The 24,702-nt window shown below is 43.1% G+C and overlaps 1 protein-coding gene across 1 annotated transcript in view; it reads right to left on the bottom strand.

Moving 5' to 3' along the window:
• Nucleotides 1–4,406: 4,406 nt before the first annotated feature.
• Syx6 (Syntaxin 6) overlaps nt 4,407–24,702 on the bottom strand; it is a 61,895-nt gene continuing 41,599 nt past the window's right edge. Inside the window, exons 6-7 of the mRNA XM_084585824.1 lie at nt 6,233–6,434; nt 4,407–4,837 (exon numbers count right to left, since the gene is read on the bottom strand). Coding sequence (XP_084441950.1) covers nt 4,761–4,837; nt 6,233–6,434 — 279 coding nt within the window. The 3' untranslated portion in view covers nt 4,407–4,760. The remainder of the gene's footprint in view (nt 4,838–6,232; nt 6,435–24,702) is intronic.

The following is a 24,702-nucleotide window of genomic DNA, read 5'->3' on the forward strand; positions in this document are numbered from 1 at the left end:
TGAGGTTCCTGTATGCATGCCTGGAATACTTTAATCTTGAGAAGGGAGAGTATGGCATTTCTTAGGACCTGCAAGATTGTGATTGCTGATGTGCAACAAGCCCCATTACAGGGTTTAGAAGCAAACCTTTTGGCTGTATATTTTTGACAAAGACTGCCCCCCACCCCCCCCTCCAAAAAAAAAAAAAAAAAGAAAAGCCTTTACAACAGCAAACCTCTTTCCATGGCTGCTGTGTCATCAATTCAGTTGTCTAATATACTGAACAAATTTTCCATTACCAATCTCAGATTTATACTGCTAAATAAACCCAAAACAACTACACCAAGTCGTTTACTGCAACCAAATGTGGAGGCTTACCTCACAGTTTGTCCAAGCAGAGATAATACCGCAGGGTATGGTCAGCGTGTTCTTTCAATGAACTTTTTTGCCTGGGCCACATTTCTTGCAGTGTTCAGTTATTTTGAAAGCCCACTTAATTCAAACATTTTTCAGTTCCAATGACTTTGAACTGACAAGGTTTTGCTAGTTACTACCTAAAAATATACTTATAAGGAACTGGGCTGAGGTCATATTCATTTTCTTGGTATCATAAACAGCAGCACTACAGGGCTAGAGCTTCATTTAATTTACCAGGCTAGTCGTTTTGCTTGAACTACTTTAACTTATAACTGATGTACAAAATGCATATACACTAGATGTGTGCGAATATTTTAAATTTCAAATTTATTTATTTACTGCATAACTGCATCACCTTATGGCATTACAGCAGGGGGGGTACAAGCTTAAAAAAAGGAATTCAAAACAATGCACATAAACAAAACCACGCAGTCTCACAAAGCTTGTGATTCAGTCAAAGCGTGGAAAAAGGTACCGCTGTTGTTGATAAAAACAACTGCAGCTGGCAACGTGTTCCATTTGCAAGCCGCACATACAAAAAATGAATAACGAAATGGGTTATTATGACCGTGGTCCTTACTTCCTGATATATAGGTAGGAAGGGGCATATATTTTTCGTGATCTGTACCTGTGCATGAGTAATATATACTATCAAAAAGTTTAAGGCGAAGGTTTATTATTCGATCATATTTGTATTTAAAAAACTACTATTTGAAAATTGCCGAATACACCGATAATTTTTAAATTCACCGTAGTTTCCCCACACTGTGCACTTCACTGTAATGCATGACCGCGTGGGCTGTGCAGTGAAGTACCTTCAAAATGCGAAGGGGCCATTCTGTGAAGGCAAAGCAATGCACTCAACAAAAGTGGGGAAAAACGTCCTTACTTCAGCTTCCTCTCAAATGCAGACATCCACTACATAGATGTTCATCAAATAAAATCACTGTGATATGCAAGTGGTTTTTGGCAGTTTTTTTTCAGGCCCACTCGATAATTCGAGCTGTCAGGTAATTTGGATGTTTTTTCCAGTCTCTTGAAGGTCGAATTAACAAGAGTTTACTACATTCGACAGCAATATGACAGCACCAACTGGTTTCATGCAGGTCCTACCTGTACAAAAAATTGATACACAAAATCGTGTCACTGATCAGATATTTGATATTCGAAGGCATTTTTTTCTCATTTTCACATTAGATTTGTATTTGAATATTTCAATACTCACACATCCCTAATATGCACAGATGCAAAAGGTCCATTTCGAGGCCAAACTATATACTGCATGAGGATTTTTTTTTTTTTCTAAATGCATGCCTCAATCCCACCTTTCCGTTACCTACTTTCGGGATTGACAACTGATCACAGCAGGCTGTTTTACTATTATTGCGAGTGCGAGTGCCACCACTGGAGCGAACAGTGCTAGCATCAACCGAAGGGAGCAAGTGGGATCACGTGACTTCTCTTACTGCTGCTAGAGCAGACGCTCGGTTGAATTTGTGTGTTTTAAAAGCTAATAGTCGCATTTTTTTCAGTACTTTTGCTTAACGAGTTCCAGCATTGCACTTTTTGATCTTGCATCGTTGCTGAGGTTGCTAATTTTATTTAAGCTGTTTACAGGGTCTGTTATTGCTCTGTATCCGGACGCATGCGACGGCACCCGGCGCAAGCTCCCGTTGCTACCCGAAAAATGAGCTCACTGAATCTTCCTTATTCAAGATTTGAATGAGCAAAGAAGCGAGTGGTCATTCTCATGACCACTGCGTAATTTACCTGCATAATTTACTGTAACATTATTAATGACAGTGACCGCCAATTCCTACAATCGGACCTGAACGCAGTAAGCTCATGGTGCTCATCCTGGTTAACGTTTATAAAACTAAACTTATATCTTTCACCCGTCGTACCGCTCGCATTTCAACCACTTACATGCTCAATGACAATGCTGTTGAACTAACAAACACTTACAAATACCTTGGTGTGCACCTTCAGTTTGATCTAACATGGCATCACCATATCGACCTCACCCTAGCTGCTGCTAACCGTTCACTTGGTCTTCTTAAACGTACTCTCAAACACGCTCCTATCCATGTTAAAAACTTGCTTATATCACTCTAATACGCCCTAAAATTGAATATGCTGCGGCTATTTGGGACCCTGACCAAGCCTATGTTATCACCAACATCGAATCCTTGCAGAACCGTGCTGTGCGTTTTATTTTTTCAGACTACTCACCTTTCACTAGCGTCACAGCATTAAAACAACGTGCTGAACTGGAAGCCTTATCATGTCGTCGTAAACACGCTCGGTTAACACTTTTCCATAAGCTTTATCCCCATCCACTACTGCGCAGTGATTTGTTTCAGTCACCTGATGTCATTTTCCCACGACTTGATCATGCCTTCAAAGTTAAACGTGCAAAGTGTCATTTATCATCTTATGCCAATTCATTCATACCTCGCACTATCATTGAATGGAATAACTTGCCATCGCACATCGCTACAGAAACTAACATAAAAAAATTCCAAGAGCTACTTCGCTGTGACGGAAATGTGTAGAATATTTGGTGTTGTTTTTCTTTCCTCTTTTGATGTTATATAACGGTTCTTATTGTAATTGTTGCTAATTGCATCGTGTTTTTTTTACAATTGTATCCCCCCCCCTATGTAATACCCTCCTTTGGAGGGCCTTTAGGGGTACCCTGAATAAATAAATAAATAAATGTGTGCAGCAGACATTTCAGCGAGCAATATTTCGTCCATGGAGTTCGCATTAAACAGTTTGGTGAGTAGCGGCAAAAGGAACGGCGCATGCATTTTAACTTGTGCTCATCACTTGTGAAACCAACAAAGAGATAATGCGGGCAAAATGGAAAAGATGCTGCCTTCACGGAGCAGTAAGCTCCTGGAACAAGGAAGGATCGTGCGAAAGACAGAAAGGCTTATTCTTCTGAATGAAGGCCTGGCACTGAAGTTTCACTGAAGTGAACCAAAAATTCTGCAGTCACGGGCAGCAGTATGCATGATGAGTTATCTCAGACAGTGTCTGCAGTGCTGATGTAATTTAAAATGCCAGAGTACGTAAATAAATGGGAAATATAGCATTACATGTTGCGATATGCCGAGTTATGTGTCAGCAAAGCTACTTTGCATGGGGAAAACAAATATGCGCACCCGAACAAAGAGTGTCAATAATGGTAGTATGAGCACAGAAATTAGCTGGGTGGGAAACACTTCTTCACACTTGCTATCAAAATAAACCACGTCTTCCCCACACTCTTAACTTGTTTGTTCTACTATGTTCAAGGGAGCTAGGTGAACAGCACCGCTTCCGCTGGCGCTATTCGAAGGCGCTCTGCATCTGTCAGGCGCCAGGCAGCTCTGCTTCCTCTATTAAAGAATTCTTATAATTGGCATTCACTGCCACCTTGCTGCTGACTGATCGTGTGGAAGCTTCAGTTCCTTCCATAATGGCAACAACAATGCTGGCCGGTCTGCGTCCTCGTCCAAGTAAACTTATTGGCCAGGCTCACGAGTCAGCAGCTAGCTGACTCGATGAAGTGCGTTCTTGCTGAATAAGTGGACCTAATACCTTAAATTAAGCTTAAACAGGCCCAAACCGAAGTGTAAATAAATAAATATGTGAATACAGCATTAGCGCACAACTAAGCTGCATAGGCAACGATCGCACAGCAGCAGTTCAATGCGTGTTATCCCACTTAGTGCATCACGCAGCACTGCCGAGACGGGGCACCACAGTATGTCCTCGCGCCTAATACAGCTTATGAATTGAACTTGGGTATTATTTTGAGAAGCCATGTGTCTGCATGGAAGAGACAAGCCAAGAAATGTAGGGTTCCTCATCATGTTCTGGAAGCTGTTTTTAGCTTCAAAGTTAGGGTAGATAAAGAACTGCAATTTTACAAGTAAGTTCCCATCTGCTTGTAAAATACATAGCACCCTGACAGGCCACTTCATGCTCAGCTGTAGCAAGAACCACACACAAACTAATGCTTCCAAGTTATTATGCAACACACTAGATTTATCATTTTTATTCATAAATGTAGACCAAGCCATTGAAGACAGAATAGATAGGAACAAAAATGAAAAACAGATGCAGTTTACCCTATGGCACATGAAAAGTGTAACAATGTAAACATAATGACATGCAAGAGTACAATGCTTAACTGCACAGCACGGTGTATGTGGGCGGCCATGTGCGTGGGTAAGTTATGTACATCCTTAATACGAGAGTGGCACCCTCTCTCAGAACCGTATAATATTCAGTGTCATGCTTCCTCTATGCCTCTGGTATCTGCAAGTGTCCTCCAAGCTGCAAAATTCATTAAGCTGTGGCACGCACTACATCTAGAGGAGGAAAAAGAGTGCCACAACAACCACCATAACGCCTGAAAGAGCTCCAATGGCCATCCACTGTCGACGGTCTGCAAAAACAAGCGCAGCTTGTAAGTGCACTGCGAAAAACCAGGAATAAATAAACACAGCACTGTATGCAACTGCATTCCCCTTTTTAGAACTGACTCCTCGCACAGACTTCTAATGCACCAATGAAGATTTTATAGCCTGCCAACACGCAAGAAATAGAAGTGCACATAAGTGACAAAATCGCTGTTTCAACTATACTGACTGTAGGCAATATCACTGACTGTAGGCAAGTTCAGAATTCAGATATTTTTTCTGTGAAAGCTGTCAAGGAGCTGTCAGAGCAGAAATGAAACAGCATCCATGATGGATGAAATAAATTCAAGGATAGTAATGAATGCCATGGTAGCACACTTCTCTTACAAATTTAGCACTAATATCAAAAGAGCTCTGCCTCGCAACAAACCCTGGTGGGCTATACAAGGACAAGAAATAAAGGTTTACAGTTGCATATGGCTGCCAATTGCAAACCCTACGCATCTTCAAAACATGGCTTGCCTGAAATCAATTTTTATAACAGTTTTTATTTGGCCCCTTTCTCCATTCTCCTAAAGCAATCCTCAAAATGGAAAGCAAGCCTGTTGCACTGCCAAAATGATACGACTAACCTTACAGCAAAAGGCAACCAACTGAATAGTAACATGTAACATACTAAATGAAAAAAAAAATCAGTGCCTGGTATTATTAGGTCAGCTACGTTTAGCCAAATATTATGTGCAAGACTGCTTGCTACAGCAATAAAGTTGGCATCATACTTGCGCACAGTGCTCAAGTGCTGCAGTGCCCAACATGGCAAAGATGTTACCTTCTAAAAGAAACGTTAAAATATTACTAACCCTTTCTTTTCAGCAACGCAATGGAAACTAAAACTGCGCCTGCATTTTTTAAACATATCTTTGTACGCATAAAATGCCACCATGTTTGCAGATGTATCTCAAGCAGGCAGGTGGCAGACAACCCACTTGAGACACGTCTACAACCTCCTTGCTTAAGACGCGTCAGCAGACGCGGTGGCTTTCATATGCATACAAAAGTGTGTTCAAAAACGCAAACGCAATTTTATTATCCGTGGCATTGCTAATAGAAGAGGGTTAGTAGCATTTTTTAAATTTCCGCCTGCATATTAGCTCTATGGCCTCGCCCATCTACCGCAGTGTGGGAGAGGGGCGCTGCAGTCGCTTTGCGATCAACTCATGCTTGGACCAGTGATCGTTTGGTCCCACTTCGCAGCGCAGTGTGCCAGCACAGTTTTTCAACTGTCTCTATCTAAGAACATTGGGTCCAACTATCAAAGAGCAAGCAGTACCTGTTCAGACAACACACCACTCTGACGACCAACAAAAAATACCCAGCAATGCAAACATCACCTCAAATTGTCGCACAAAACTAATTCTTACCATTGGACATGTGGAGGACTTTGGCCATTTTCTTGAGCGCACCATCTATCTTGGACTCGGCATTGTCCATGTCATGCCCGAGGTCATCCAGCATTACTGACTGCTCATCCAGTTCACTGCCAATTTGTTTACTCATGGACTTGAGAGTGCCTACAGACGTCTGGATGCCTTCCAGTTCATCATCTTGTGCAACCATCAGCTCCTGCACACATAGCAAAACGGAAGGATAAAATTTCAGCTCAAAGGTACTGAGGTCATAGGCCACGTGCCCATGACTTTCAACACAAAAATGAGGTTTACAATTTGCCACTTTTCTTTTCAGTCTAGCTCCCTCTTCTGCAGATGCACATATACATAAAATGTTTCTAATCTAACTGCTACAACCTGACTAGGAGGTCCTCATCAAGTTAGGTCACAAATGAACAAAAACAAGACAAAACAATGAGAAATAGTCACCACCAACCACAAAGAATACATGTGAGCTAGCTGTTTGCTTCCAATGTGGCAAGGACAGCATAGCCACTGCTTCATTTGCGATGCCGACAACTCATTCCCATGTTCTTGTCTCTTCACTGCTCAGGCATTCAAATGGACCTCCACATATGACAAAAAGTTGCTATCATTTGCCTCATCGGCCAATCCTTTTGAATCAATGCATGCCACACTGATTCACATACCAACACTAATGCCAAATAAATAATGCTTATGCAGCTTACTTCAATACAATCCTGCAAAGCGTAGCTAACTAAGCACCCACAGTGTGGCTCAGTGGCTACAAAGATGAAGGTGACATGCAAAAACCAGTGCCCTAAGATTTCAGAGCACATCCCTGGATAGTAGAAATTTATCCTGACCTCTACACTACAATGCACCTTATTAACAGTGGCGCTATTTCAACAAATAAAGATTTATTACCATTAATCAAAGCAGAGCAAGCGAAACAAGATCGAAAAAGCATTCCATATGTCCATCCCTTAAAGATTAAACAAATGGTTTGGTTTGGTTTGTGGGGTTTTAACGTCCCAAAGCGACTCAGGCTATGAAAGACGCCGTAGAGGAGGACTCCGGAAATTTCGACCACCTGGGGTTCTGTGCACTGACATCGCACAGAGCATGGGCACCTTGCTTTTCATCTCCATCGAAAAGCGGCTGCCGAGGCCGGGATTCGATCCTGCATCCTTGGGAACAGTAGATTCAAATAAAAATGCTGCAATTATACGAATCCTTGCAATCTGCCAGGTATTTCAGCGAGCCCTACCAAAAATTACTGATGACAGGATCGTCCAAATAGGAAGCCTTTTCAGGAACAAAATCTTAGCCTCGGCAAACATCGGCTAAAAAAGCATGCTAATTAGGCAGCCGAAATTTACTACTTAACTTTTAATGAACACAGTGTGGCAGTTAGTGCAAACGGCAAGTTCTATTAGCTATGCAAACGATGATGCCATACTATTCAGAAAGAAGGAAAAGGTTGTTTTACAAATACCCTTAGCACCACAAAATCTGGTGTCTTAACCCACTCAAAACCGAAAATGAGCGCATGAGATGCTCAAGGAATCTATTGTAAATGCAGCATCTGCTGGTGAACTATTGCAATGCACGTGGAACCAAATTTAAATTCCTTTCAGACATGGCAGTAATTGAATTACAGTAATAAAATTACTGCAATTTTCTTGGTAATTTGTAATGCAAATGAATTACTTTTTTGGTTTGGTGATTCAGTAATGTAATGAATTACTTTTTGGTAGTAATTTCAAAGCAAAAGTAATTATTTCCTTTCAAAATTACTTTTACTAAAGTTTGCCACTACTCCTTCAATAGGCAACAAAATAGAGCACCGCGAAAGCAAGAACGATGTGCGGCAAGCCGAAGCCAGCGTAACGGGTTAGCAAAAGGAGACAGAATTGAACAGAACAGTGCGTCTGAGACCTTGTGTGTAGCAGGGTCACTTAGTGCAGCTATCCAATGGCAAACATTCTCCACGAGACGTCAAGGGAATGCCGAAAGGAGAGATGGCGCAAGAAGGCTGGTTGAAAACTAGTTGGGAGCGCGGCGCAGTGGCACTCCCTGTTGCGCTGGCTAGGGCACAGTGGTGCCTGGTTACACTCGTCACCACGGGCGAGGGAGGATTTGAGTTGGGGGAGATAGGCTGAAGGGTCCATGGCGTGAGCCATCGTGGCTTGCGCATTACTGAGCAGTGAGCACAAGGTGGCGACGTCGATTCTTGGAACTGCGGAAGCAATAAATAACCTAGCTTTTTCGGGCCCTTCAAATGGCAGAGACAGGTTGGGGCCAGCAAGACTTTGGGTTCGCTGGTCACTTAACAATCGTTCTACCATGCTTCTGCTTTTTTCTTTTTTTGCTGTTGTCTTGTTTTTGTAATGACAAGAGCTGTAGGAAAGAGGGAAGGAAAAGCTCTCTGGGACGAAATTTGGTGGGAAGACGAAAGAATGTGTGCTTCGCGTCTGGAGAACAAGTTGTTTTGTTTACTTTTTGTTGTGTGTTGTGTTTTATGGCGCATAAGCATCTAAGGCGCCAAACACATGGTGAGATCTGGTGTCCATGCAGCAGATCTATTAAATATGGTTAAAAATCTCATAATTTGTTAAGAAGGTTTGCATCTTTTAAGAACATAAAAACGCATGATATATTAACAAGAGCATTTTCTCCTATGAGTAAGCTAGGGTGAAGAGGAATATATTCTGTATAAAATATTCAAAAATGCTTCTTTTTTAGTTCTAGCTTTCTGCAGGAACATAAAATATGATTAATTGTGATTGTTTCTCTGCAAAGCTCACATGTTGGTATTCCCTCTTTTCTAAGAATATAACCACGTGTAAGGTGTGTGTCCCCTTCATGGATCACTGCCTTGTCGTGGCGGAGGGGCTTGCGAAACTCGATGAAGTCGTGAGCTCTGCTGTGTAGGGCCACCCAAGATAGACAGGTCACGGCAGAGAGTTCTGACAAAATGTGATTCACTGGAGAAGGTAATGGCAACCCACTCCAGTATTTCCTGCCAAGAAAACCCTATGGCCAGTCACAATACCATTAATGATATGGCGGAGAGACCGGAAAGCGTGGCGTGACATGGTCAATAGGGTCACGAAGAGTCGGACACGACTAATCGACTGAACTGAACTGAAGGTGTGTATGCCCAATACGGAGGCGACATAAGATGACTTCAGTGAATCGTTCTTGGTGTGTGCATGACTTCCATTCAGATATGACAGGTTTTAACTAAGTGTAGCTTATTTTATTCATTATTTCATTTAGACTGCCATCTATCTCTCAGCTTAGACAACATTAATTTGACTGCTTCTTCACAGGGAACATGCACTTTCTTAATTCTATATGTAGAGCTTGTGCAGCGCATACTATATCAGCGCTTTCATTTCCATCAATTCCTATGTGACTCAGAATCCAACAAAGCTTTACAGTATGTCCCTGGGTTGTGGCTGTATTTTTGCTGTGTACGATGTCCCCAAAAAGATTTGCCTACATTTTTATGATTATATTCTGTTAGTATGCTCAAAGAATCAGTGTAAATGACACTATTCTCTATGTTTTCATTTTTGATTTCTTCTAGGGCCATAAGGACTGCATAAAACTCAGCAGTGAAAATGGATGCACACTGCGGTAGTCATATTGTTCTATTCCAATACTTTGGGCCACTGCGCTTCCAACGTACTGTGCAGATTTTGAACCACCTGTATAGAATGCCACACATTCTCTGTACTTTTCACTTAGTGCTAAAAATTACTGTAATATGTGTTCATGTGGTGTTTGTTTTTTCTGGAACTGATTTAATGTGAAGTCACATACAGACGGCAGGCGGTACCATGGTGGAAGTGGATCGGGTTTTCGGTTAATATTAGGTAATGAGTCTATTAAGCCTTAAACTTGACATTTCCCTTCAAAGCGGAGCAGAAGTGGTTTTATTTTTTGAGGTTTGTGAACAGTGCTCGACATTGGCACTTTGTAACTATTAGGTAACAGATATGGTTTGGCAGCGAACGAATCTTTAGAATGTATGAGCATGTGAGCATGCTTCTTCGGCTTGTAAAGTGATGGTTCATTGGTTTCTACATATAAGCTGTTTATGGGGGATGTCCTGTATGGACCAGTTGAAATACACAAGCCTGAATTGTGTACGGAGTCCAATCGTTTTAAATATGATGGCCTTGCAGATCCATATATTATGCAGCCATAATCTAAACATGAGCGCACCACAGAACGGTAAATTTTTAAAAGACATGTTCTGTCAGATCCCCAGTGTTTGAAAGGACTTTCAGTATATTGAGAGATTTTGAGCTTTCTTTTTTAGGTTGTTAGAGCTTTCTTTTTTAGGTTGTTAATGTGGGGAAGGAATGAAAGCTTTTGGTCAAAGGTTAGCCCTAGAAATTTATGTTCGTGCTTTAGAGGTAGCTTAACATCATTAAGGTTGATGGTGGGATCAGTGTGCAGTCCTCTTCTGAGAGAGAACAAAATAACTACAGACTTTTGAGTAGAAAACCTGAAGCCATTCCTATCTGCCCATGTTGCCAGTTTATTTACTGTGAGCTGTATTTGCCTCTCACATGTTGACACACTAGAGGATGTACATGCAATCCAAAAGTCTACGTAGACGGAGTACATAACAGATTTTGGGATTATTTTTGCTATAAACAGAGCAGTACTTAAAATACATCCTTGAGGCACACCGTTTTCTTGTATGAAAGTTTTAGAAAGAGTAGAACCGAGACGTACATTAAATGAGCGTTGAGAAAGAAAGTCGCTTATACATTTTAGCATCCTGCCGCGAATCCCAAGCTCTCCCAAATCACGCAGGATCCCAAATCTCCACATGGTGTCATACGCTTTTTCGAGGTCGAAAAAGACGGCAAGGCAATGCTGTTTATGAATAAAGGCTTCTCGAATAGTATTTTCCAGTCAGACAAGGTGATCAATAGTTGAACATGTTTTTTTTTTTGTAGCCGCACTGATGGGTATCAAGAAGTTTCCGGGATTCAAGAACAAACATGAGCCTTATATTTACAATGCTTTCAAAAGCTTTTGCAAGGCAGTTAGTCAGGGCTGTTGGTCTATAACTACTTGGGGAGTTTGGAGGCTTCCCAGGCTTTAAGAGTGGTACTATAACGGCTGTCTTCCAGGCTTCTGGTATTGTTCCAGATATCCATATTTTATTAAAAGATTTCAATAATGCATCTACTGACAATTGAGACAAATGAGCAAGCATTTTATAGTATATTTCATCTAGTCCTGGTGCAGTTTGTTTGCCGGCATTTAGTACTCTAGTAATTTCTTCAAGTGTAATTAAGTAGTTAAAGGGTTCATTTGTGCCTCCAGCTATTGGGAGTCTGTTTTTCAGCTGCTATTTTATACTTTATAAAGGAATGTGTATAGTGTGCCGAACTAGAAATTGTAGCGAAATGTTCCCCCAATATGTTTGCTTGTTCTTCTACACTCGTTTGTGTACCAGGAGTTGTTAAAAGTGGAATCGTGAAAGGATAGTATTTGCCGTTTAGTTTATTAACCTGCTCCCACATTTTTTTTAGATGTGGTTGAGCTATTTATTGATGACACATAATTTTGCCATGAGGCTTTTCCAGCTTTGCAGCGAATGCACCGTGCTTTAGCCCTGGCCTTTTTAAAAGTTATAAGGTGCTCATGTGTGGGATATCTCTGGAATATTTTTTGATTCTTGATTGATTTATAGGAAGGGAAAGGCGCGGTAACTATCTCACTTGTTTTCTGTGGACACCTCAACCGCGCCGTAAGGGAAGGGAAGAAGGTGGGAGTAAAAGTGGAAAGAGAGAAAGAGAAGCCATAGTGGAGGGCTACAGAGTAATTTCGACCACCTGGGGATCTTTAACGTGTGCTGACATCGCACAGCGCACGGACGCCTCTTCATTTCAGCTCCATCGAAACGCAGCAGCCGAGGTCGGGTTCGAACCAGGGTACTCCGGCACAGTAGTCGGGCGTCTTACCACTGCACCATCCCGGCGGGGATTCCCCAAGCTTTATTTTGTTTTCTTTTTGCCTCTTTGCACTCTAGTGTATACCACACTTTATGGTTTTGCTGTACAGCTCCCGAGGACTGTGAAATAGCCAGTTGTGCTGCACCAATAATACAAGCGGTAATCTTTTCATTCAGCTCATCTATGCTGAGATTTCCTGAACATACTTTTATGAGGTCGGCTTTGGACTGGAATAGTGTTCAATCTGCCAAGTGAAGTTTCCACCGCCGTGGTTTGATTAAAGTGATGGATGGTGAGGATGTTAGCCTTATTATGACAGGTAAATGATCACTTTCATATGGGTTGTCAAGAACGTCCCATTTAAAATCGGTAAAAATTGATGGTGAAAAAATTGATAAGTCTAAGCAGCTCATTTTTCCTGTGCTTGGGGAGCAATACATTTGTTTGCCTGTATTCAGGAGGCAGACATTGTTTCAAAGCAAAACATCTTCTAAAATATGTCCTCTACTGTCTGTTTGCTCACTTCCCCAAAAGGAGGAGTGTGCATTAAAATCTCCAACTAAAATATATGGTTCAGGTAACTGTTGTAAAAGTTCCTCTAAATCGTGAAGGGTTACAATGACATGAGGTTGAAGGTAGACACAACATATTGTGATTGTTTTAAAATGAACAACAGTAACTACAACAGTTTCGAAATTAGTTTTGAGATGGACTTCTCGCATTGCAATACTGCTCTGCACAACAATAATAACGCCTCTGGAGAGGCGACCTGCTTGCTCTCTGTCACATCGAAACACTTTGTTGTGCTTTTTTAAGATTTTTTTTTGTTGAGGTCCCAGATTGGTCTCTTGTAGGCATAAGGACCACAGGGGACAGTGAATTTAAAAGGTTTGTTATGTCACTAGTTTTTTAAAAGGCCACGACAATTCCAGTGGATTAGGAATGCCATGTTTAAAAAAAACTTAAAGTTGGTTGATCCTTTGGACCTGTAATAGGGATTTTGTCCCTTCTTTTACGCTCAAGGGAGCTCTGCCGCCGCTGCAGCGGAGGTGGGGTTGTATCCATCACATCGTCAGATGTGCTGGAAGATTGTGTAGAGGGGATGGATAAGTCTGTTTTAGACTTCACCCCGTGTGACGGTGCCTTGGGGCCCGCTGACCGAGAGGTTCATGCGGCTTGCTTTGCGGGTGGCGGAGCAGCGTCAGCTGCTTCCACCAAGGGCGCAGATGGTGCTGCTCCTGGCTCACTGTGCGTGGCCTGGGCAGGTGCTGAAATCCGCTGTGATGCTGCGCCCTGCTGTGTCACAACGGAGTATGTTGGGTTTTGATTATCAAGCTTTGTCTGTGCTTCTTTGAATGTTATGTTTTCCTTGACCTTGAGGGTTAGTATATCTTTTTCTCTTTTCCATACTGGGCAGCTTCTTGAGTAGGCAGGATGGGTGCCCTCACAGTTTGCACAAAGGAGTGGTTGAACATTGCAGTCTTTAGTTTCACACTCATGAGCGGCATATTTAGCACAGGTGGGTTGGCCTCGGCAGCTCTGTGCACCGTGACCATACTTTTGATACTTGAAGCAACGTCGCGGATTAGGGATGTAGGGTCTGAGGCTGATTTTTGCGTACCCCACTTGCACACAGCCTGGAAGTGGTCAAAGCGAAGGTGAGGATGAAGTGTTTGATGTCGATTTCCTTGTTGTCTTGTCTGATTCTTACCCTGCAGACGTTTGTGATGTTTTGACCTTTCAGTCCCTCCAGAAGCTCTTCTTCGGTCATGTATTTGAGGTCATTATCTGAGAGGACACCACGAATGGTGTTCAATGAACGGTGCGGGCTTATAACAATTGTAGTCTCCAAATGCAGTGACCACTGAGAGTTTCTAGAACTGGTGGCGGTACAGCACTTCCAAAAGAAGGTCTCCGTTTCCTAGTTTCTTTATTTAGTATCCTTGCCCTATGGCATCGGTTAGAGTTTTTGACACAATGAATGGGGAGACATATCTTGCAGTTTTTTTAGTGTGCTCACTATGAATTACATGGTATCGGGGAAAGCTGTTTGCAGTCCTCACAAAAAATTGAGCAGTGAACTCGGTGCGCCCCCACTTCGCAGGGAGGCGATCGGTTGAAAGTTTAGAAGAAGCCATAAAATAGTATGTTTTTTGGCCAAGGTGGCAACCACCCACCACGAAGTCCAACAAGGGGACGGGACAGGAACTTGGAAGATAGTCCTGCCCATGCCAGTCGTACACCCCGACTATAACCAAATATGGCATAACACAGGGTGGTTAACCACAAAGGTTAACCCTTGCTGCCTGGAAGTAGGAAGAAATGAAGATATGAGAAGACAGGACAGTTATAAGAAAGAAGATAGGAAAGCAAAAGATGGAGGGAAAGATAAGAAAACGCGACTGCCGATTTCCCCCGGGTGGGTCCGCCCGGAGGTGCCGTCTATGGAAAGCGTGAGCCAAAGTGGTGTGTTGCCTCCGCCGAGGGGCCTTAAGGTCCAAACACTTGGAATCGGCTCAACCACCAGGATCCCCTTTTCCCCAGACATGACGATGCCACGCACGGCTAAACATAGGTGCTCGAGGTCCGTGGTGTTGCACAAAATACGCAAACACCTGCTTTAACAGATGCACCCTGCGGGGTGTTTTGTTTACCAGCTTTGCTTATTTTTGCATGGATGGAAACTAGAAAGTAATTTAAAAGTAACTGAATTATTCAGTAGAAGTAATTGTTATGTAATTTTAATACTTTTTGGGACAAGTAGTGAGTAATGTAATTTAATTACTTTTCAAAAGTAATTTTGCCATGTATGATTACTTTCACAAGCTGTGCAGGCATGTTGAGATTAGCATCATGCTCTTTATCCTGCTTTGTCACTTGGTGCAAGAAAAAGGATGGCTACCGCTAACTATGTGGCCATCATTTTTATGACCAATGAAGCAACTGAAAGTGCATGATGTTCAGTAGCGCAGGCAATTTGAATTGGGCACCGCAGGCATTGTGACGCATCACCAGCAGACACTGTAATTGCAATGATTTTCCTGGGCACCTGCTGCATTCAGTTTCCCTTTTGAGCAAGAAAAGAAGACTGGAATTCCTCATGCTGAGGGTCCTCAGAGACTGATTCTTTCTTCCTTTCAAGAACTGATACGGCATCATTTTGTATTTGACTACAAACTTGACATTGGCACTAGCCGAAAGACTGCTAATTACAAGTCCTATCGGTGAATCTCTGCTTACTGGCATGGTTCCTAAAATGACTGACGTTTGCCGCAGCTGACAGCTTTCTTCAAAGAAAGATTTATTATTTATTTCAACCACTCTATATTCAGTGATTTATGAGACTGCTCAGTATATCACAGTACAGAAAAGCTAACCAAGTATCTCCTGAATCCATGTTACTTCACCTCAAATTATGCTTTAGAACTCCACCTTACTAGAGAATCACTGGCAAAATTTAGATGCAATGTATCAATAATTACTTAAAATCAAAATACTGCAATGAACCATCAGCAATTAGTTTAGTTTAGCTTATGGAGTTTAATGTCTTAAAGAGACTCAGGCTATGAGAGATGCCACAGTGAAGGGCTCCAAAAATATTAGCCACCTGGGGTTCTTTAATATGCATTGACATCACACAGCAAACAGGCGCTCTGCTTTTCGCCTCCATTGAAAAGTGGCTGCTGCGGCCGGGATTCGATCCCACATCTTTGGGAGCAGCCGTCAAGCGCCACAACCACAACATCAGTGCGGCGGTTTATTAGCAATTGAAGCACAACAAAAAATGTTAATATGCAACAAACAATGTTGGCATCAAAGACGGTGAACTCCTCCTTGAGTACGCCACAAGCAATAAGTAATTATGATTGACAATATTCAATACAGTGAGAAACAAAAAAATTAGTATGGTATTTCTGTACAAGCAGCACTACATATAATGCATTGCCTGAAAAATTATGCTCCATTTTCAGTCTGAACAATCGTTCCCTACAACACAGAATACTCTCAAGAAACTGCAACTAGCCAGAACAAACAGCTTCAATTGTCCCCCATGCCATGGCATAAAGCAGGCACTGTGTAGTGCAAAAAAAGTTGCACTAATTTCAGGCCGCAGCAGCTTAAGAGTAAGGTTTCTCTTTGGCAAGGCTCACAGACATCACTTGATTAGCAGAAGCCGCAAACTTTGGCAGGTCTTGAAGAGTGTGAAATGTTCTAGCGCTAAGGCTGCATTTATTTTGTGCTTGCTATGTGCTTTACTGTAATAGCAACACCTGTGTGAAGGACTTTCTCCAAGATAAACCATATCAGCATTGTAGTAAAATGTAACTGAATGCTCTCATATGAATCGGCTACCCAAGCAACAGACTGCCCTAAGCCAGGAGGAACACATGAACCAGAGATTTGGACGGACTTATGGGGACAGAGTGTGAGGTGTGGTCAGCTTGCTACATGTCACAGATAAGTAACCGATCACAATTGCTTCACCTGGTATGTGGCAGATATCAGTGATAAAGTATGGAGAATTTCATTATTTTCATGCATATTTTAATAGCATAGCACAAATATACACAAATGAGAATGGATGGTGTGGCTTGCTTTATCTATTGTCTGTTCCAGTGCATGAAATGAATATTTTACCAGCAGTTGTTTTTCTTCGGCACTTTTTTTTTTACATTTCTTTGGGAAAACATTAGCGGCAACACTAGGCACTCTCTTAGTGTATATGCTGAAGTACGGGGTGGAGCTGTAAATGGGCTGGTACTTTCCAGTTTTAGCTGAAAGATGCCAATACATAATACAAACATCCAGAGGTAAAGAAAAAATGATCAGTTCAAGCCGAAAAATATCAGTTTAGGGCTATGGTAAGGACAGCCGATGGTCACTTCTCACCGAGAAACATTTCTTCTTTCTTTAAAAAAAAAAATTAAATGCTGAGCCAGCCCTCAGAACAGTATCACCAATCTCTTAAACTTCTGCGATGAAAAAACGGCAGCAAGACTTCATTTTCTCTTTCAAAGAGTAGAGTGGGTTTGACCAAGCACCTAAGCACAGAAGGTTTACTCGGTTATAGGAAAATTTTTCCTTAGTACAAATTTTACAGTTAATGTGCGAAACCATTTTCTTCAATCTAAGGCGATGGACCCTTGGAATCAGCTGAGCTCCTGGGCAAAAGGATTAGTCATCGCAGTGGAGAGTACTGGATCACGGCTCCAACAAAAAGCTGCCAGCAGCTGCAATATCAAGTTGAATTTTTTTTTTTTTATGCAAGCTTGCCATAAGGCATATTATAGAAACTCATGTAAATTATTTTCGGTAAGGAACCGGAGCAGGCTTTGTCGTTGTCGGTGAGCCATTTAGAGAAGTCCTCTTTCCTTGTTGTGGTAATGCTGGGGCAATGCTTCACGGGGGTAATGCTTCACGGCATCAGTGACAAGCTGATGGAAAACCATTGGTAGGGGGGATGGGGTGCACTGTGTACGCAGCCCTTTTGTTCAAGATCTAATAAACAATGGAAAACGTTGAAATTGAATTCAACATTGTTCATTGTTTATTAGATCTTGAACAAAAGGGCTGCGTACACAGTGCAACTCCCCTCCCCCCTACCAATGGTTTTCCATCAGCTTGTCACTGATGCCGTGAAGCATTACCCCCAGATTTTGTCGTTCCTCAAGAGCTCTGACACCGTGAGAAAGAAGAGCCAAAAGCTCAAAGCGCCTACCTAACCTAGAATGTTTGCAACACCTGGGAATGGCCTTTCTGTATGAGGCATCTGCTTTGTTACTCAATATGCAAGTTTTGGCTTCGGTTGGAGAAGAGAGTCCCATATGAAATGTGCCCTCTCCTTAGATTCAAACTTGCTGCCCTGCCAAAAGGATGGATTCAGGCACCTGCAGAAGGCCGCTCTAGCTCGCAGCTTTTGCACATTATCCTACAAGACGTCCAGAAAAATTGCTAGGAACACGCTACATGATCTGCAGTTTACACATGACCCCTGGATAAATGCCAAAATTGTTGACCATTGGAAGACAGTTACCAGAGGATTTAATGCACTAGAGTTTCACGTCACGGTCTTCCCGTTAGAAAGGGTAGCCAGTGTCCCTTATAGTGCAGGACGAATACACTCTGAAGAAGGTTCAGGCAGAAGCCTAAACTTGCCATCGAATTGGGCCAAAGTGGTCATCACCACTCTGCGGTTCTGGAAACTATGTGAGTGCAACTACCCCATCTTATCCCTATTATCTTTTAACATCTTTAGTACAATGCTGAATGAGCATTTTCACAGTTGAGTACTGTCAACGCAAGTGTACTAATGCAATCAGGTCACCAAGGTAAGCAACCTACTACTATAGCAAACTGCATAACGAGAGTATAAATGATAAACACTTGGAATCGGCTCAACCACCAGGATCCCCTTTTCCCCAGACACGACGATGCCACACACGGCTAAACATGGGTGCTCGAGGTTCGTGGTGTTGCACAAAATACGCAAACACCTGCTTTAACAGATGCACCCTGCGGGGTGTTTTGATTACTAGCTTTGCTTATTTTTGCATGGATGGAAACTAGAAAGTAATTTAAAAGTAACTGAATTATTCAGTAGAAGTAATTATGTAATTTTAATAGTAATAAACAAAAATAAATTTCTGCGCACCTAATTTTTTTTACTGCCAAAAATAACCTTTTTACAGTGCACCGTATAATAAAAAACAATTTCCCCTAAAGGAACTGTAGCGACACGAGTGGCCAGCACTGGCCGCGTGCTGAAGGAGAGGAGGCAGTGCCGGCATGCGAGCTTCAGAATACTCTGGAATTTTCGCTCAGCCAGACGCTGCCACCACCGTCGCTGCTCCTCAAGGTTTCCTTCAATAAATGTGGCCGCGCTCGCCCTGCCAGGCGACTTCCACAAGTGGTGACCCAGTGAAGTGCACCTTCAAGCCTGGTGGTATTTCATGGCTTGCAGGACCCGACTTTTGACCAACTGATTCCGGCATTCCAGCCTGCGGGCATCCATGGGTGGTTAGCCCAACTGGATGCTGCGATACACTTGAATGGAATCACCATCCAGCTGCTCAGACACACAGCCCCCTGCGACATTCTCCTGCCCGACTTTCTGTGCCTACTCGCCTGCTTTGCTTGCAGTGTGCTGCCATCCTACTGCCCGCTGCTGCTCTACGATGTGGCAGACCTGCTTTTACAGCCTCCAGCATCTATGCCTGAACCAGCTCCGCCCTAGTCTCCGGCTGCATACTTCAGGCACAGCACACAGCTGCCATCCCCAACCCATTCCCTGCTGATTCTGCCCAGCATTTTTCAGGCACAGCACACAGCTGCCATCCCCAACCCATTCCCTGCTGATTCTGCCCAGCATTTTAAACCCAGCCGTTCATACCTCTGCCGTACCAGCCGGATTTCAAGCAAATATTAAAACTCCTGCTGTAATACCTGTTCTCGTCGAACCTTTAGATATAGCTGCTTTCGAGCACTCAGTGGATCCAATGGGGTTCCGGACAGTCTTGGTGTTAAGCAAGCTTGCTCCCCAGATCCCATGCCATCGTTCGCCACTGAAGTCCTGCTGAATGCGACATCTATCTGCATGTCAACTGGACGTCTTTCCCACTTGCGCCATTTCCTCCTTGCCAGCGTCGCGTTTCTAGGCGCTTATTGCGATCAGCTGATTATTGATGGGACCTCATTTCCTTTGGAATCGTCGCACTCAGCTGCAGATGGACCGCAGCCCCCCCTGTCAGGGCTTCAAGTCAGAGAAGAGTATCTACATAAGCTGCCTGCTCACGGACCTCGTAGATCGGATGCATCCCGCTTACCATCATCATCACCGCACATCACCACTCTCCCTGATGCAACCCACAGAGCGCACCATACTGCCTTTAAGGTACACTCAGCAACTCCACGTCACCAACAGTGACTTCACACGCTAGCGTTTTTTAAGCCTGGCAACGCATTTCCTGTTCTTTGCCAACTCTATTTCCCCTTCTCTCACTGGTTTGTTAAGGCTGAAGTGGTCCCACACCCTTCTACAAATTGTGTGTGCAGGCAGGCCCAGCACCCACATCCACGGCAGTTGTTGGTGCTCCGCTTTCTCCTGAACCGTCCTACGCAGTCCATTTCTGCCCACCACAAGCTCGACTACTGCTCAGTATTAGACACCCATCCAAGCTTTGCCTTCAGACGCCAGCTGCCTCGGACAGTTTTCGACAAATTGGAGTCTGCTCTGTATATCATCTTTCTTGGTACAACTGCTTAGTTATCAACTGACCATCTAGGGCAATAAAAATGAACTCCATGTGCACAGCTTCCTTTTTGCGCTCTGAGGGGACAAAACTTCAGGTCCACTAGAGCTGACACGACACTGTAAAGAAGTGTAAACTGTGGGACACAAAGCTAGTCCTCCGCAAACAGGCCTCTTGGGCATGCATGCCAAGATGCCCTTGCAGTCTTTCTCACAGCTCACAAAAGGGAATCATGAAAAAATATTTCATGCTCGAGCTAGTGTTTGCAACCAAATTAAAATTCTTGTACACAGGTAGTTACTGCTCATGTTTGAAAGAGGGAGCATTTCATTACTAGCAGTAAATTACTGAGTAAAGAAATTGGATTACCATGAACATTAAATTAAACCTTACCAAAAATGGTCAATATTACAAAATGCCATGAAAATGCAATTTACTACAAGTAACAAATTACTTGAAATGCATTTCATACCGCTCTGGGCGTGGCACAGCTACATTTGAATCTCGTTATAACAAAGTCAAAAGGGCTCCACAGTTTCACTACTGCAGTGCACAACCTGAATTGCAACCGTTACATACCAACCGAGCTCGCATTCAGCATGCCCCCAATGTACATTCCAGAAACCTGTAACATGTGCACCGAATATCCAACGTACAGTCGAATACAGCATCATTGTGAGCAAAATTAAGAGACCTCTATGAGTATGTGCAGAGATCATGCCGAGCTGCATTCAGGCGCAATCTGAGGAAGCACTCCAGACAGCAGACCGAAGTGCTTTACGAGGTGGCTGACTGCACCGGCCTTGACAGCAGGAGTGCTTCATCAGATAGCGCCTGCATGAAGCTTAGCAGGAGTCTCTCAAATTCACTCGCTACAGTACATGCACCAAACGAATATGCCAAATATGTCACCCTTGCCAATGTATGGCCAGTCTTATGGAGCCCAAGAATGGGCTTTGAAAACTAGTCTTGGAGGAATAATATTGCTATGAAGAAGAAGATCGTTGGTGGAATAATATTGTTACGAAGAAGATCAGCAGTGGCACGAGAGGAGCCCTCGCGCTAGGCCAACCATTAAATCATCCTTCACCCTATCGCCATGTTGTGCTGTCCTCTTTGCTTTTCACCACGTAACATTTTGGTTGGAGGTGCAGCGTACGTCATCCCCATCCTCGCCTTGGAGTATCGACGCCATCTGTAAGCCGGTGGGACCATCGGCCGAGGGCCCAGGGACATCGCCGAGCAGCTTCGCCCCAGCCCTTCCAGTCCAGACCCGACCATCTACCACCGCCCAGCCCCCGGCCTGGATATGAAGACAAGAACAGAGAGACCAACCAGAACCGAGACGAAGGACCCGAATGACCCGAGGGAACCAATGAACACGAACACGCAACCCCCGCCCAAGCCGCCTGACGCGACCTTGAGGCATCAGTCCCATGGATGCTTTGCTGGCGGATGGTTGAAGAGCTCCAGGGGAGGCGGATCACCCACGCATCAGACATCGTGGTAGCAAGCAAGTCATTCACTCCTGTCTTTCCTTGAACATCCTCACCATCACGTCACCATCAACTTCAAACGAACCGATCAGGACGATCGCTCGGTGGCCCCAGGAAGTGTTACAAGAAGAAGATCGGCAGTGGCGTGAGAGGAGCCCTCGCACTAAGCCAACCATTAAATCATCCTTCACCCTATCACCATGTTGTGCTGTCCTCTTTGCTTGTCACCATTTAACAATATTACAGGGAACTGGGAGAGAATTGTTCAGAATATTTTTCTCCATTTCCCCCGTGTAGAACACGATACGGGCTGTTGTAAAAGAAAGCATGAGGCAGCGACTTTACTGCGAGTACCCATTTTCGTTACCTCGGCCACACAGCTCAAATGCACGCAAACCACAGCAGACCATGACATGAAAGGAGTGCCTTGTAAATGATGCACAAGACAGGCTGAACATGTTGATAATTGCCGCCTTCTAATCAATGGAGATTGCTCTGTGCTTTCATTTTGTGCCATTTTATGCTGTGGGACGTTGATACGATCAAGCCCACCAAATGCACTATCACTTAGCCACGTAACCATGCTGGTAAACAGAAACTGTAGAAATTAAACTGCGGAAGGAATCAAACAAGCAAAGTGTGTTTGCACTGGGCGAGGAGACTTGAGAACAGCAGAATTCCAATGACCTAGGCATGCATGTTGAGACGCAAAACTGTGTGCCTTGATTCTGGCGATTCCAAAAATATGGTACACTAGTTATCGAATGCTCTCTACTTCAACCATGTGTGGGGAGGCTAGTGAATGGGAAACCAAGAGTAAGAGACATAGGAGGAGGCTTGATTGCCAAAACCAAACTTCTTACTGATAACCAAATCAGCTCTGTAGTCATGTCAGCATTAGGTAAAACTGTGATAGCATGTTCATTTTTTTCTCACTAAATGCAACCGTTAAGAATTGCAGAAGATATTACGCTATAAAATAAAATTCAGGGCTGTTACTGATAGATGATTTCCCTTCCCTCATATTGGTAAATTATGCTGATGATAGACAAAAAGAAAATTTGCGTGCAATATATATATCTTTGTTTCTTTTCACTGCAACATTCTGCGGAAAAGTGTCTTCAGTCAAAGCCACCCTTACTGATACACTTGTAACCATTTGAAAGCATTTGAAGTCATTAAAAAATTTTCAATTCGCTACCCAATTCTTATTATTTGTAGTATTCATTTCATACTCAAAAACTTTATATTTGCATACGGCTGCTGCAGATTAATTTTACCAACCTGAGGTTAATCTTTAATATTCACAATGTAATGTACCTGTCAAACAGCTTCTTATCCTCAGCAACAACTGTCCAACAACTCAACAGTTTTCTGGGGTCAGCAAAGAGATGGCTCACAACAGTCGTAATTTGACTCAGCTGGTACAAGTTGACCCAACTGTGTAACCTGTATAACACTGTCCTGGCTCTCCACTGTGATTTCTTGCACAGCTCAACAAGATGCTTGTACCAGAGTCCTTCAATATTTTTGCCGGTCACAACATTTCGCCTTACATGTGACTCCCCAAAAGTGTGAGTGCAATAAGTGCTGCGACGTAAATGGCACTGTTTGTGTGGACCAATGGCTAGTTGAAGGTGAGGCTGTGACGTTGTAATGCGGTGTTTGAAAACTTTTGCTGCAAGCCACGGTGAGGATTTTCAACAGCCTCCAAGCATATTTTCCGGAGCCCGCTCGCCTACACAGCAAAGTTTACTAACTGTCATCAAGAACTACAAGACCTTTGAGGTTGTGTGTACTTTGTGCGGGCCTGCCTGACACAGCTGCTATGAAGAATGGTGCAGCTAATGAAGGGGACCATGGAGGGTGTCCTGTTGCATACTTGTACCCTTCAGGACCGCAAAGAAATCTAAAAAGATTACATACTTCAGCTGCACCCGATCTTTAACCCTTTGAAGTGCGTTTGCTGTATGGTAATCTGGTCAAATTCCATGCCGCAAGGATTTTGCCTTACGCGTACTGTGTTGAGCATGGGTTTGAAATTTCACACCCTTCCGAAAAGATGCACTTACTGGGAGGTGCTGCCATTTTCTAGAATGTACAGGAAGTATATTAAAAATATCCTATGCTACCATCTTGTGGAGAAAAATAAAACTGATTGTGACCATCATGCTGTGCACTGTTTGTGGTGGCATGCCCATAAGGTCTTGGTTCCTTTGCGCAATCGCAGTAGACATGTGAAATTGGGTTTCTATCTTTGTTGCGATGCTAGCGGATGCCCGTGAAGACTGATTTTTATATTTGTTGGTGCTATCTCAGCTTATCGACAGTCACGGAGTGTCACTGCTCTCCCGTTTAGTTAATTTCATTGACGCTTTGACTGTAATACTCTCCCTAAATATTTTTCACCTATTTATCTGGACTTCCACAATTTTGTATGTTTAAAATCAGCAATAAAAAAAAATTTAACACTGGAGGCAAATTTTTTTCGAAAATGTTCGACAATCAAGGGTTAAAGAATGCATATTAGATGTCAAGTTGGTTGACTCTTATAAGAATGAAATGCCGTTAGCAAGTGGCTTTGACTGCTTCTTCGGCCTTCTGAAAATGGTAGAAGACTACACACAGAAGTTCACTGTTGACAAGGTTCGATTCTTCAAAGTCTACATGAACACAGCAGAAAGCATAATGCATGACATTTAAATTTCTTCATCTAATATGGGTTGTCCATCACATTTTGTGGCAAC

The sequence above is a fragment of the Amblyomma maculatum genome, unplaced genomic scaffold (assembly GCF_055883805.1).
Source record: "Amblyomma maculatum isolate TAMU_Amacu unplaced genomic scaffold, ASM5588380v1 scaffold_13, whole genome shotgun sequence".
NCBI lineage: Eukaryota > Metazoa > Arthropoda > Arachnida > Ixodida > Ixodidae > Amblyomma > Amblyomma maculatum.